The 13,000-nt window shown below is 38.2% G+C and overlaps 1 protein-coding gene across 2 annotated transcripts in view; it reads left to right on the top strand.

The window, feature by feature from the left end:
* Window positions 1-13,000, top strand: part of mpp7b (MAGUK p55 scaffold protein 7b) — a 61,530-nt gene that overhangs the window by 34,458 nt on the left and 14,072 nt on the right. The window contains exon 13 of one of the 2 annotated variants that reach the window (XM_084118822.1): window positions 10,095-10,259. The exons of the other annotated variant lie outside the window; for it this stretch is intronic. Coding sequence (XP_083974948.1) covers window positions 10,095-10,259 — 165 coding nt within the window. The remainder of the gene's footprint in view (window positions 1-10,094; window positions 10,260-13,000) is intronic. 2 annotated transcript variants of the gene reach the window in all.

Raw genomic sequence — 13,000 nt, 5'->3', positions numbered from 1 at the left:
CAGACCGCTCCATTGGAGGGATAGCCTCATAACCCTTTGCCGCTCCTCCATCAAGGGTATTGAGGGGGGAGGAACTACTTAGACAGTTTCGGGCAGAGAAAGGTGCCGTCCACGACCTAGTAAGCTCCTCATGCACTTCAGGGAAGAAAGGTACTGGGGTGGCTCGCCCGGCAATTCAGCCCGGCCCGCCCCGAGAAACCAATTATCCAACCGAGACGGTTCGGGACACGGTGGAGGATTCCAGATGAGCCCTACCGCCTCAGCGGCCCTTTTTAGCATAGCTGCCATCTCTGGATCTGGCTTGGGCAGCGCTGGTCTCTCAGAGGGAGGCAGCGGAGCTGAGTCGTCATCTCCAGAACCCAGCTCTCCCTCCGATGCTGCAATAGACATCCTGTCCTCTGGAGGGGCCCCGAGAGCTGCCTCAGCGTGCTGTAAGCCCAAACACATGATGCACCTATCGGGACCATCAGAGGGGGACAGATCCCTACCGCACCCAGAAACGCACGGATGGAATGGCATTTTGAAAAAGACACAAACGCACCCGTGTTGCTCTTTCAGGAAATGGGATCCGTCACCAGTGCTGGAGCACACAGGGGAATGACCGTGGCAACACTGAAACAGTGAACTGAAACAGTGAAGCACTCACTTCCACGCCCTCTTACCAACCGTCAACAACTCAAAACACTTAGAAATTTGATGCTGTTAAAACAGCAGTTGAGACCCTAGAAGCTCGTGATCACCGCTGCACTTGCTGTAGAAACACCAGCACTGGGAGAGTCTTCCAGAAGAACACAGACACACTCGCTCGTTGTATACACAACACTCTTCAGAGACCGATCGGCTTTGAAGCGAAAGAAAACTGGTGCGTGCATCCACTTCGTATTTATACCCGGAGCGTGAGATGCAATTCACGCACGCCAATGTGCACTGGCTCGTTTTAACAATACTTGAAGATGACAGGCTCCCTAAGCGTGATCCCAATCAGTCGGTACGGACCGACTACGTTGAACGTGACCGAACTGAAAGGGAACAAAGTACACTTGAATTAGTGCCAAAAATTAATCGTCACTAATCGGACGCAAAACTTGCGGTACCATACGAATCCGTTTATTCTACTTGGGATAACAATTTCAGAGTCAGTCGGAATAAAATCAAATGCAACAATTTATTATCTCAGGTAAATGTATCATGGCAATTTCATAATCAGTTCAAAGATAATACATACAAAACATCAAATGCTCTGGAATGAAGAGAGAAGATGCGAACCTGACATTATAAAATACACAATGCGGAGTGCCTGCATACACTCCGCATCACGGGCTAATTTGAGTTACAAATCGCCCTGAGCCTCTCGTTGCATTTCTTTATATAGACAGAAACTTCTTTCACATGGAAACATTTGCTAACAATGGGAATTTGCATTCCGTTTACACCTTTTTGGGAGCAGTATGCCATTTGCCTGGAGGACCCACCCCTCCTCTATGTGCAAGTTATCTCTAAACTCTTAAGAACTTTATAACCTTTTGGTTTACTTCTTTGGGAATGATACATTTGTACCAGTCACACTGAGACATTTAAAATGATACCAAACATGTATAATACTGTGTGATAATTATTCACACTAAACCATATAGTTTTTTGGGTGAATATCTAGTGATCTCAGCGTGAGAGAGAGACAACATGGGGGAGGTGATTGACTCGGGGATGCTAGTTTCTCAAGAGAGAGTCAAATTTCCAGGAAGATCCTTTGTCTTCTCTGGAGTGGTCGTTCCTCAACTAGACTGCCCGGCATTTCTCAATTCTTACAGGTCCCCTTTAAGACCTTTTTAAGGCATTATGTTTTAAGCAAGCCTTTAACCACCTAGATCAGAGATGAAAAAGACCATTTACAGCCAATTCAAGCAATTTATTAAGGAAATGTATGTTTTTTTTAAAAGCTTTTCAACAGTCCTAGCCCCACCTATGGCTCGATCTCCATAAAAGTTTGCATGCTTGTTTAGAATCATGTCGCATATGCTCGCCTAATGTCGTAGAGTTTTTTGTTTAGGGTACACTTGGCCACGCCCTTTTCCTAAAAGATCCTATTATAGCTATTGAAATGCCGGTATATATAGCCGTCCCTCACATCTGTCCTGTGACAGTTTCCCCCTCCAATCCCCCCCTCTTCAGTTTTGCCTACCCCTCCACCTGTCCCGGGGATCAGTTCCTTCCTTCTCTCTCTTTTCGGCAACACCACTACCAGCTCCACCAAATGCCGTCGCCTCAGAACCTCCTCAAGTGGCGAATAATATCAGGGCGCAAATACCTGCAGGTGGGGATGTAGTGAGACCCCATTTGTCAGTCTTTGACATAATGTCTTGATCCCTCCATCATGGAATGAGGGTTACATTAGTAACCAAGATGTTATGTATCCTGTTTTTTTTTTTTTTTTTTTTTTTCTCTGTTAGGCAGTCTGCATGAAATGACATTGAGATCCATTGCGCCCTGTCTGCAGTGATATTCCATGTTACAGACTCTGGAAAACAACATGACCGCCAGGATTACCATGATCCCTACAAAACGGCTTCCAAAAACTCAAACATCTCTAACTTATAATAAGACAGAGGCTGTTCTACCCACGGAGTGTAATTTCACAGATGTCAGAGCTAGGAGATGCCCATTTCATTTCAGTAAGACAGGGCCTCGACTTGCCCACAACATGGCTTCCGTGAGACCGCATGCATGTGGTGAAATCCCTGCTTATGTGTAGCCTATGAATTAAGGAACATTAACCTTCTGGAGTGGTGACTCCTGCATGGTGTTATTTTCTGAAACTGGTCATGTAGCCATGTTTCTGTAATTTTTCCGACACCAAAAATGCTGCCTGTTCCAGATTTCTAATCTTTTGATAAAGTCAGCCTCTGTCAGCACCACCATCATGTTATGATCACCAGTCATCAGTTGCATTAAGGATCAGGCCTGTTCCAAGTTGTTTACTGCCAGCCACTCAGCTTTCTTTGAACAGGATGGAAACAAGCAGTAATGTTCATTAGTTGTAACCAAGGTCATCTGTGAACAGTGATGAGCATAAAGGCTGATGGAATTATAGTGTCATGGACTAGGAAATTGTCTTTGGTATATCTTCAGCAGCATTGTTGTGCTCATTAATTTTTTTTTCCTATAACCTCATAATAGCTTATGTATCATGAATTGTTCTTTTTTTTCTTTTTTTTGTCTGCTAGATATTAGAATCATATGAATATGAAGAATATGACCTGTTTTTTCCCCCTTATTGTATCTGTCAAAGACAGAAAACTAAAGGAAACGGCTTTCACCTTAAAATGCATGTATTCTGTCAATGCTAAGGTTAATTTAATCATCCAGATATTACAGTTTTTTTTTTTTTGATTGCCTACACACTAAAAGTGGTACTTGAGGCCCACGCAGTGAAACCATTCACTCGTACCAATCTTGAGACCAAGTGTGAAAAACTAACAGCTCTTGTGTTTCATTTGGGAAACAGTAGCATTTAAATGGCACACTCATTTACTGATTACCTACACCCAACGATCATGTATGAAAACACTTACACAATTTGTTCACATATCAAAACTCATTGTTTTGAGAAAGAAATAATATATTTTTACCCCCTTGCATTTCTTTTCATTGTGTAAATATAGCCTACAATTTGATCACTAAAAGAAAAACTCAATGTTTTAGGAACATTTTCAGTTTTTTTCAACCTTGCATTTATGTTTATTTTGTGTATAGATACTGAATATGCATACAAGTCAAGTACCTCTATTTCTCTAGCGGTTAATACAATACAGATTGTTTCAAAGCAGCTTCACAATAGCTACAAATTCAAATTCTCATGAAACGCAGTTCTATCAACCAAATAATCTAATTATTAAGCTCAAGTCAGTTCAGTGTTGATTCAGTTCAGTTTAATAACTGCAAAATTCATCAATTGATAAATCTTCTGTAGAAGTTTGCAAAACCAAGAAACCAAGCACGTTCTTTGATAGTGGTAGGCTATGGCCTTTCGGTGACTGCTTTGACTGTGGATAGGTCCATCTCCTCACCTTGATGACTGATGATGTATCCTAAAAATGTGGTACTGGTGATGTAGAATTGGTTCTGTTGGAGCCGGGTTAGGACTGTCTTGACATGTTGGATGTGCCATCTTTTTTCTCCACAAAGAAAAACCCTGCCACTGCTGGGGATGTAGAGTGACAGATAAAGCCTGATGCTATGCTTCTTCAATATAGTTTTTCATAGCCTGAGTCTCTGGACGTGATTAGGGGTAAACTTTGCTTTGGGAGGTGCAATATTTGGGAGAAGTTTAATGGCCAATGGAGAGGTAGTTGGTTTGCCTTTACCTTACTGAAGACCTCTGAGAATTCAGTTTTCAATTGGAATCACTGTAGTTTTGTGGGTATCTGGGCTTTCCACACTCGTGGTAAAACATGGTAATGTGATCTTTGAGTTAAAACAGTGTTCTTGGCAGTAAGGAGACCATTTAACGGACTCAGGCTTGATGTTGGGTTTGAATCCATTTGCAGAAGTTTATTGAAACAATAAATCCAATTCAACAGCCAAAGGGATGGTCAAAATATACAGGCAAGGATCGGTGAACAAAATAGACTGTCCAAAGAGGGAACCAAGGTAAAAACAGTATTTGAATAAACCTGATATACAATAAACGTGATATACAATAAACAGGCAAAACCCCTAACCCTCCCTGTCTTCTGCCTCTGTCTTATACTCCCTGGATTCTTCCACTGTTTGCTCCGCCTTCCCTCATGCCTGCCCTGCATCCTCCATCTAAGCCCCCTCCTGCCCTCCTCTGGTGGACTTTGTTTTTTGTTGTTGTTGTAAATAAGGTGTGAGGCCGTGCCTTCTTGATGGGGAGATGTTACGGGTGATCTGTCTTTGACCCTGTTTACACTTTAAGATGCGTTTTGGTTGATCAGATCACAAGTAGACGAGGGAGACACATTCCGTTTACACCTGGTGTTTTAAGCTGTCTCTTTTGTCCACTTTCGACCACTTCTGTCCTGATTTCTTCAAGTTTGAGAGAATTAAGTTGCATGTCATCTCGACTGTCTTAAAACATACGGAGAGCAGCAGCTTTCATTTCTACTCTGATATCCACAAGACTACAGATGTGTTAGAAATCAGTAATGGTGAGAGAAAATTGGACTTGGTAATTTTTTTTACTTCAAACCAAACTGGGGTTTACACTATGAAAGCAATCCAGTCAAAAGCGTTTTCGAATTACTTCTGGAAGTGGTTTAAAGTGGACAAGCTCAAAACATTTAAAACCCAGTTCACACCTGTATTTAGTGTTGTCCACTTGTGATCTGATCAACCAAAACGCATCTTAACCCTTTCACGCGTAAGTTTAAAATAGTCTAACTGCCCCCCCAGAGTGAGTTTTTTCAAGGCGACCGTTATTATAGAACATTCCCCCTTAATGTTTCCATGGCAACGCGTCACGTGATACACCGCAGCCACAATAACACTGTATGACAGATGTATGCTTTTATTTCGCTTTTATTCCTTTTTTATTCAAAATATTCACAAACTTGCTTACCATGTCATCAACTATCTGATATTCCGATTCTCAAATACGTGTAAGTCAGTGTGTTTGGTCGTTTAAAAACCTTTATAAATAATCTTGATCTTGATCTATAACGCGCCATGTTTTTTTGCGCCTACAGTAACTTTGCAACTACATGTCAACTAACTCTCATTAGAGTATTAGTAGACTGTGTGCTTAATATCCATTGACACTTTATTTTGATGCTCCTCCAAAAGACATTCTACTGACTATAAGTAACTTTGCAAGTACGTCAACTTATTCTACTAACCCTAACACATAACAATAAACTAACAGTCTGCTAACAGTCGACTACTAGAGGCTACTAATACTCCAATAAGAGTTAGTTGACGTAGTTACAGTTACTTATAGTTAGTACATGTTGTTAATAAATATTACAGAATTTATAGTTGCACAGTAACTGTTTTTAACAAAACTTTCTAGCTTCTTTTTGATTTATTTATCCAGAAGCAGCTTTGCCTTCAGGCTGGATTTTGCTCTCTATGCGGGACACTAAACGTCTGGAAGTATTTAAGGGATTCAGCAAGATTAATATTGGTGGGACCAATCAAACAAGTATTTGTAAAGGGATACTGCAGCAGACAATGTGAGATATGCTTTACATCTGTTCATCAGGTCAGTTATGTTCCTATGTTCAAGGCCCTCCTCTACATAATTCCCAAAGGTGTAGATGAACATCAACAGCTATTCAGTGTCCCTCTAATGTGTTTATGAGAAAGGTAGCTACCACATGAATTGGACAATTGTTGAATGGCTTCCAGTTTTAATTTCTTGGCATGGCAGAAAATGTTTTTGACAGTGATTACCCAACATTTTTACAAATCTGTTTATAAATTATGTCAGTTTGTTGAATATTACTTAGAAATTGAGTTTGATATATGTATATTTTCCACAAAAAATCCTACAAAATCAGATCTTTTGTTTGTTTATTGTACAATACTTTGTTTGATTTATATGTTGAATTAAAGCTTATGATTACTGTATGTTTAGTTTGTGCTGCTGAATTTGATAGTTTATGAGCTTTTAGGATACAATATGCCTGCTAAAAGTGTTGATAAAGAGGTGGCTGGGTTCCTTATCATCCTGTTGTATTTATAGAAAAGAAACCCTTTTCCCTAGATATAAACATTAAAATTTAGGATTAGATCTCATCACTTTACTATAGCAGAATAGTTTGCATTGAAGTACCATGAAGTCGTTGATACCAGCATCTGTCATACATCACATTGAGTGCATCCAAAATGGTGCTGTTTGACTTGACTTGCTTTGTCACCTCTACTCAGGTCTGCTCACTTGCATAATTTTAACGTCTCCATTAATGGGACACTGGTTGCTGGTCTCCAGCATGGGAAGCGGGTGTGCAAGTGGACTAGCATATGTTTTGCACACTGGGACCAGCTTGGGGTGCTGGTGTGCTGTTGGACCAGCATATGTTGTCTTTTGAGTGCTGGTATCATCCCAGCAAGACCACAACAACAACAACAACAACAACAACAACAAAACCTGTGTTACATATTACATTTCTTAACCCCCTGGGGTTGGCGGTATCGCCGGCGATACCAGCTCGCTTTTTTCCTTATCAGTACAGACTTTGATCTTACATACAAGTTTCATACATCAATCAATCATGTTAAGTGTGTATTTTTTTTGTGTATACTCGCAATAAAAACAAAGTGTTGTGCTTTTTGCCAAATAAAGAAAAATAAACATGATGCGAGTTCTGCCTACTCTCTGTCAGTGTAGTCCATTCTGAAACGCATCCGAAAATGAACTATAACTCAGCGAATACTCAGTCAAACAGGCATACAGACACACAGGCATGAAGCTTGAATTCTCTTCTTTTAAATGAAGTATTTTTTATAAAAAACAAATATTCTCAGTTTATGTAATATGTATGAAAAGAGAGAGATGTCAGTCGTTCTCATCTCAGCTCATTATGTTTTAATGTGACCCCGCCCACAGAGAGCCCGCGCTATTCAAACGCAAATGATCTGAGGCAATCCATACAAACCTGTGAACGCCCACATCAGCTGGATAACACACACCGCGAGTTCACTTTCAGACTCATGTACTTTACGACACTGTGAGGAATAATACTATCTTAATAATAATCCTGGAAAATTTACCTCAGAAGTGGTAAACTTTTCATTAGTTCAAATTGCTTATTATTATGGTTTTATTTGGCATTCTCCTTTGTTTTCATATCTCAATTTCTTTGTTTTACAATGTACACAAACTCTTTTTAACTGATATGTGTATAGATCCTTTGAAACAGGAGACAAACCCCTTGATCCTTTGAAACGTTTTACCAGTTTGATATTTGTCTTTGTTATTCAAAACTGAAGATGACAGTGATTAATAATATAATCATAGTTAAAACAATTAAAATTATCAGTTCTACTTTCAAAAGAGAGCAAAAGAAATTACAGAAGTTATTGTTTTTATTTATATATTATAATAAATCATGTACTAATCTTTTTTCTTTAAATAATGAATTTGATAAATATATAAATGAACAAGCAAAAACAATGCTTGCCCCCAAAACACTGCTTGCATACAGAAAACTGGCCTACTCACACTTAACCCCGCAAGACTATGCTGGTGAACCAGCTAGACCAACACTATCCAGCTCTACGAGCACAAACCAGCATAAAACAGCCTGGACCAGCATGGAATTTATGCTGGATTGTTCAGCAAGGTAATCACTACAGGACCGTGACCTTCAAAACCGGAGTTGTCCATCCCTGCAAAAGATCTACCACTTGGTACCTATCTTGCCTGAGAAAGACCTCAAGACAAGGACCTTGTCACTGGTTTTGGTTTTATCCAACCCTGCACATCTCCTGCATATGCAAGTTTTTCCTTGTTGTAATGAAGAACTACATTTGTTAACTACATTTGTTTAAAAAAAAAAAAATATCATACAATAATTATTCTCTTAAGTTGATGGCTTCAGCTTTTGAGTTTCCTAAACGTTCCACCATCTTCACAAAGCTGGATCTTTGCAGGCTCTAAATCAGGGATGTCCAGTCCTGTTCCTGCCACACTTGCTAGTAATCTCAGAAACCTTCATCAACTGGTTCAGGTTTGTTTGATTGGAGCTAGAACTAAACTAGCCCAAATTAAACAAACCTGAACCAGTTAATGAATGCGTTAATTGACTTTGTCGGTCTCCCAGTCTTTCAGGTTACTACACTCTTCCAGAATTTCATCAGTGATATGCTTTGAGACATGCTTAACAGAATACCTTGACAGCATGCTTATTACTAAGTTCCTTGTCCACAAAGCTATTATAGAAAGGGAACTTTGTCCAAGTTCGGAACAATGTGCTTCACATTTCCACAATGTCTTACTTGAGATTTCTCATATCTTGATTGCATGGAAATAGATCCGAGCAAGACTTAAATTGTTAAGGACTGGCCCTAACCCATTTCAGTAAAGGGGATTCAGCTCTTCCAAAAGCTTTCAAACTTTTATGTAATGTTCTTAATGGACTTCAATGCTCCAATCACTGATTTGGCCATGATAACTCATCTGCAGTTCACAAAGCATCAGCATGACAAAGCATTTAGAACAAAGATGTGGATTCACCTTACCACTATAGTGAAGCCTATGTTCTTGTAAGTTAGCCTTTCCAAGTAAGGTTTGTACGAGTCATTGTGTCCATTCTGTTCTGCACTTAATTATGTTCTACAATAATCAGTTCTGCTTGATATCCCAGAGCGATGTTTCCAAACTTTACACGTTTTGGATATCTCCCTAATCAAACACACCTGATTCAACTCATCATCTCGTTTGTAGAGACTCCAAGACTTGAAATGGGTGTGTCAGATAAGAGAGACATCCAAAATGTGTACAGCTAGGAGGCTTCCAGGAACAGGGTTGGGAACCACTGTCCTTGAAATTTTCTACTTAATCTTCCATCACGTGGATAGTCTTTGAGAAATCTCCTGCACCCTGGTGAATACTCCTGTTGGACTGTTTCTTAAAGGAGTTTCTTCATAGTTAATGTTTTCCTCTGACTACCACATTGTTAATTCTCTTTGGTCACTGAATGCTTGCATTTGTCAGAGGTTTACCAAACAGCTGGTCTTGCCTGGACTATTATTTTGACGTTTTCTAATTTCTCAGTTTTGTTGACCCTATTTTGGTCCTCATTTCTGATTTCAGGTTCCAAGAATCAATTCCAAAGCAAAACTAGACATTGACAGCAATCTAAAACATCCACTAATAATCCAGACAAACACACTTGTCTAATAAGAAACAGATGCAAGTACCACTGTCCAAATATTTTTGGCAACTTTACTTGGTAGGAACTCTGAGGAAATTATGCAGTAATTTCTAAATACATTATTAAATATAAGAGAAAAAAAAAATCAAATCAAGCCTGACATATTCATATGTCAAATTCAAATCAATAAAAAAAATGCTAAAAAGAGTTCAAGTATTGATTTTAACTTAATTTATTTAGTTTTCTCCCTTCCCACAGCTGGTTTAAGGAGAAGTTTCCGGCTGAGCCGGAAGGACAACACAAGTCAACGGATAAGGCAGAAGATGGGTAAAGAACATGCCATTATCCATTTACCAATATATCAGGAGGTTTTGCCTCACCGGAGAAACCTTGAAGAGCCGTACCGCCTTGTGATTCTAACTGGTAAGAAATATTCTTGCTTAAAGAAACAGTTAATCAAAAAAAAAAAAGAATTCTTCATCATATGTTTTTAGACTTCAAAAAGGTACCATTATGCAAAAGTAGCATAATATTTTGATGAAAACCTGTCCAAAAACTCATGTGGTAGCTATATTTCAGACCAAAATTAGCATCTTTCATCATTGGTTACCTTCCCCACCAGTGAGCTGTGAACCAGAACATTCTGATTTGTGAGGAAATCGTTCTGGCCATCTTTGTGAAATCGATCAATCAGTTAATTAAAAAAATAAGATCAGACTTAGTGAATCATTCACAAATCGGACGTTGCTACATCTCTCATGAACGCTAATGCTTCTTGATTCTTTTGTGTCTTTTTGAAGCTTGACAGCTTCAGTTGCTGTTCGTTGTAATTTCTTGAAATTTTTATGCGTATAATATTCTAGTATATTATCCTTTTGTGTTCTTCAGAAGAACATGAAATGAAATGAACACAAGTTTGGAACAGCGAGGGTGATTTTATATATATATATATATATATATGTGTGTGTGTGTGTGTGTATGTTCATATTCTTATTTTGGGGTGAAATATTGCTTTAAGAACACTATCCTGTTGTATGAAATATAAAGATACTGTAGAGAAAGAGCAAGTCTGGAAGGTTAAATTAACACATGGATGTATCTGTTTTTATTGTACTGCCTGGACATAGACCTGGGTCTGCAAAATGTTCACCTCAAAGTCATTTTCCAAAGGCAGACTCCAAATGAGCTAACAGAATATGTGCTTATTATCTAAACATGAAAGCCCTTCATGGAGCAGCTGGAGCCACACACTATTTTTGTATGTCATTTAAGTTCCCTGTTGCCACAGTCCATCAGTTGCAAGAGTTTAGAAAATGACCATAATCAAAAGTTGACATTCCATTAAGCATGAAATCCAGAGCTATCAGGAGTTTAATGAAATGGGAGTTCAGCTTCTCTGTTGCTGAGGATCTATATATAAATATTCTGAATTGAATGGCATCTTGGCAGGTAGAATTTCTATTGTCATAAAAGTAGGAACTGTATGCCTAAAACGTCATCATTGCTCTGGTGTTTGCATAATTACGAATGCATGATATTCTACTTAGAAATTCGATGAGGCGTGTGAGATCATTCAGACTTTTTCACTTTTTTTATCCACTGTTGAATCAAAAATGTGTCCCTGTGGTAAATCTAGAGCATTAATTCTTAAATATATCAGGGGTGAGAACAGCTGTTGGCAAGGTGTTGGTGAATGCAAGACTTCTTTCCTAAACAAACAACAGAAAACGTACAGGAGCACTGTGAACTCTCTCCCAGTACTGAAGGACTTCAAGCGAGCCTTGACAAGTCTGGCCAAAGAGCCAATGTGTTCAAGGACTGCGTGGATTTATTTCAAAGACATTAAATCATCTCAGCAAAGTCAGATCTTGGGTTGTCTACCATTGATGAGTTATGTTGGATTCAGACAAGGAGAATTTGGGCCAGTGACATGACATGTCTTATATATACATTTTATGTAGTTTATACATTATTTATTTTTATCTATGTTAATAGTTTTGTTCTATATATTAATTTATTGAAAATACATTCAAATGTAATTGATACAGACATGATAATAAATTTGTAATTTATAAATACATACAATTTTACATATCTCTTTTATAATGAGCATGTTTTTTAATTTATTTTTTAATATGCATTTTGATATAGTTTTTGGAGCATAAAATCTCCGGGTAATGTAACTATCCTGGTATCATAATGAAGGAAAAAAAAACGTGTTTTTATGATAAAATAAATAAATTAAAAAATATATAGTTTTTTATTTATTATTCTATATTTCATATTTTTAATTTATTTTATTTTATTTTAAAAACTTTAGTCTAACACATGCAGACCCTTGACATCAAGGTCAGTAAGTATCTTAAAATATTAGATAATTTGATTTTGTGACAAAGCAAGGTTAGTTCAGGTTGTAATATAACATGTGATGTGACTCCCCTCAAAAAACATTGATATTTATAAATTAATAATTCATGATATTTGTTTTTAAAAAAAATCATTTTACATTGAAAACTGTGTCTACAAACATTTTTTTTTTTTCTAAACTACATGTCCAGTTCTTTATCATGAACTTTCTAATATGTCATTTTTCTTATTTTGCATATGAGACAAACAAGATGTCCACCATAGTTTGAGCCCACCAAAGCAGTTTGCTCATCTCTAATGAGCAGGTTGTTGCACAAATGACTAGTTTCACTTGTAATGTATGTCATTCTCATGAGTTTATGTTGGCCATGGATACAGAACATTAACGTCTAATTTGACTAACTCTATGATCGCTGCTTGCCTAGGAATGCCATATAGAACTATAACTTAAAAGACATCCTGGAATGAAAATATACTGTATCTTCCTTAATGTGTTTGTTCAAATGACCACAGACATAGCTTGCAAATATTTCGAAGACCATCAACCCACAGGTTTGTTTGCAAGATGAGCACTGGTGGATGATGACTACGAGGGCAGGCAGAAAGCTAACGTGAGGTCAAACAAGATGGTTTCATATTTTCATATTCAACTTCAATGCGATTCTGTTCTTTCCTCTTACTCTGTGAAACTCATTTGCTGTGAAAAGCGATACTGGGCCAAACGTGAAGTGAATTGGCTGAAGGCATTTCATGCATTATCAGAATGGCAGGAATTTCACTCCTGAATCACATCGAGA

Source organism: Abramis brama, assembly GCF_963993115.1.
Source record: "Abramis brama genome assembly, chromosome: 7".
Taxonomy (NCBI): Eukaryota; Metazoa; Chordata; class Actinopteri; order Cypriniformes; family Leuciscidae; genus Abramis; species Abramis brama.
The sequence above is the reverse complement of the archived record's forward strand: the minus strand, read 5'-3'. Positions and strand labels throughout refer to the sequence as shown.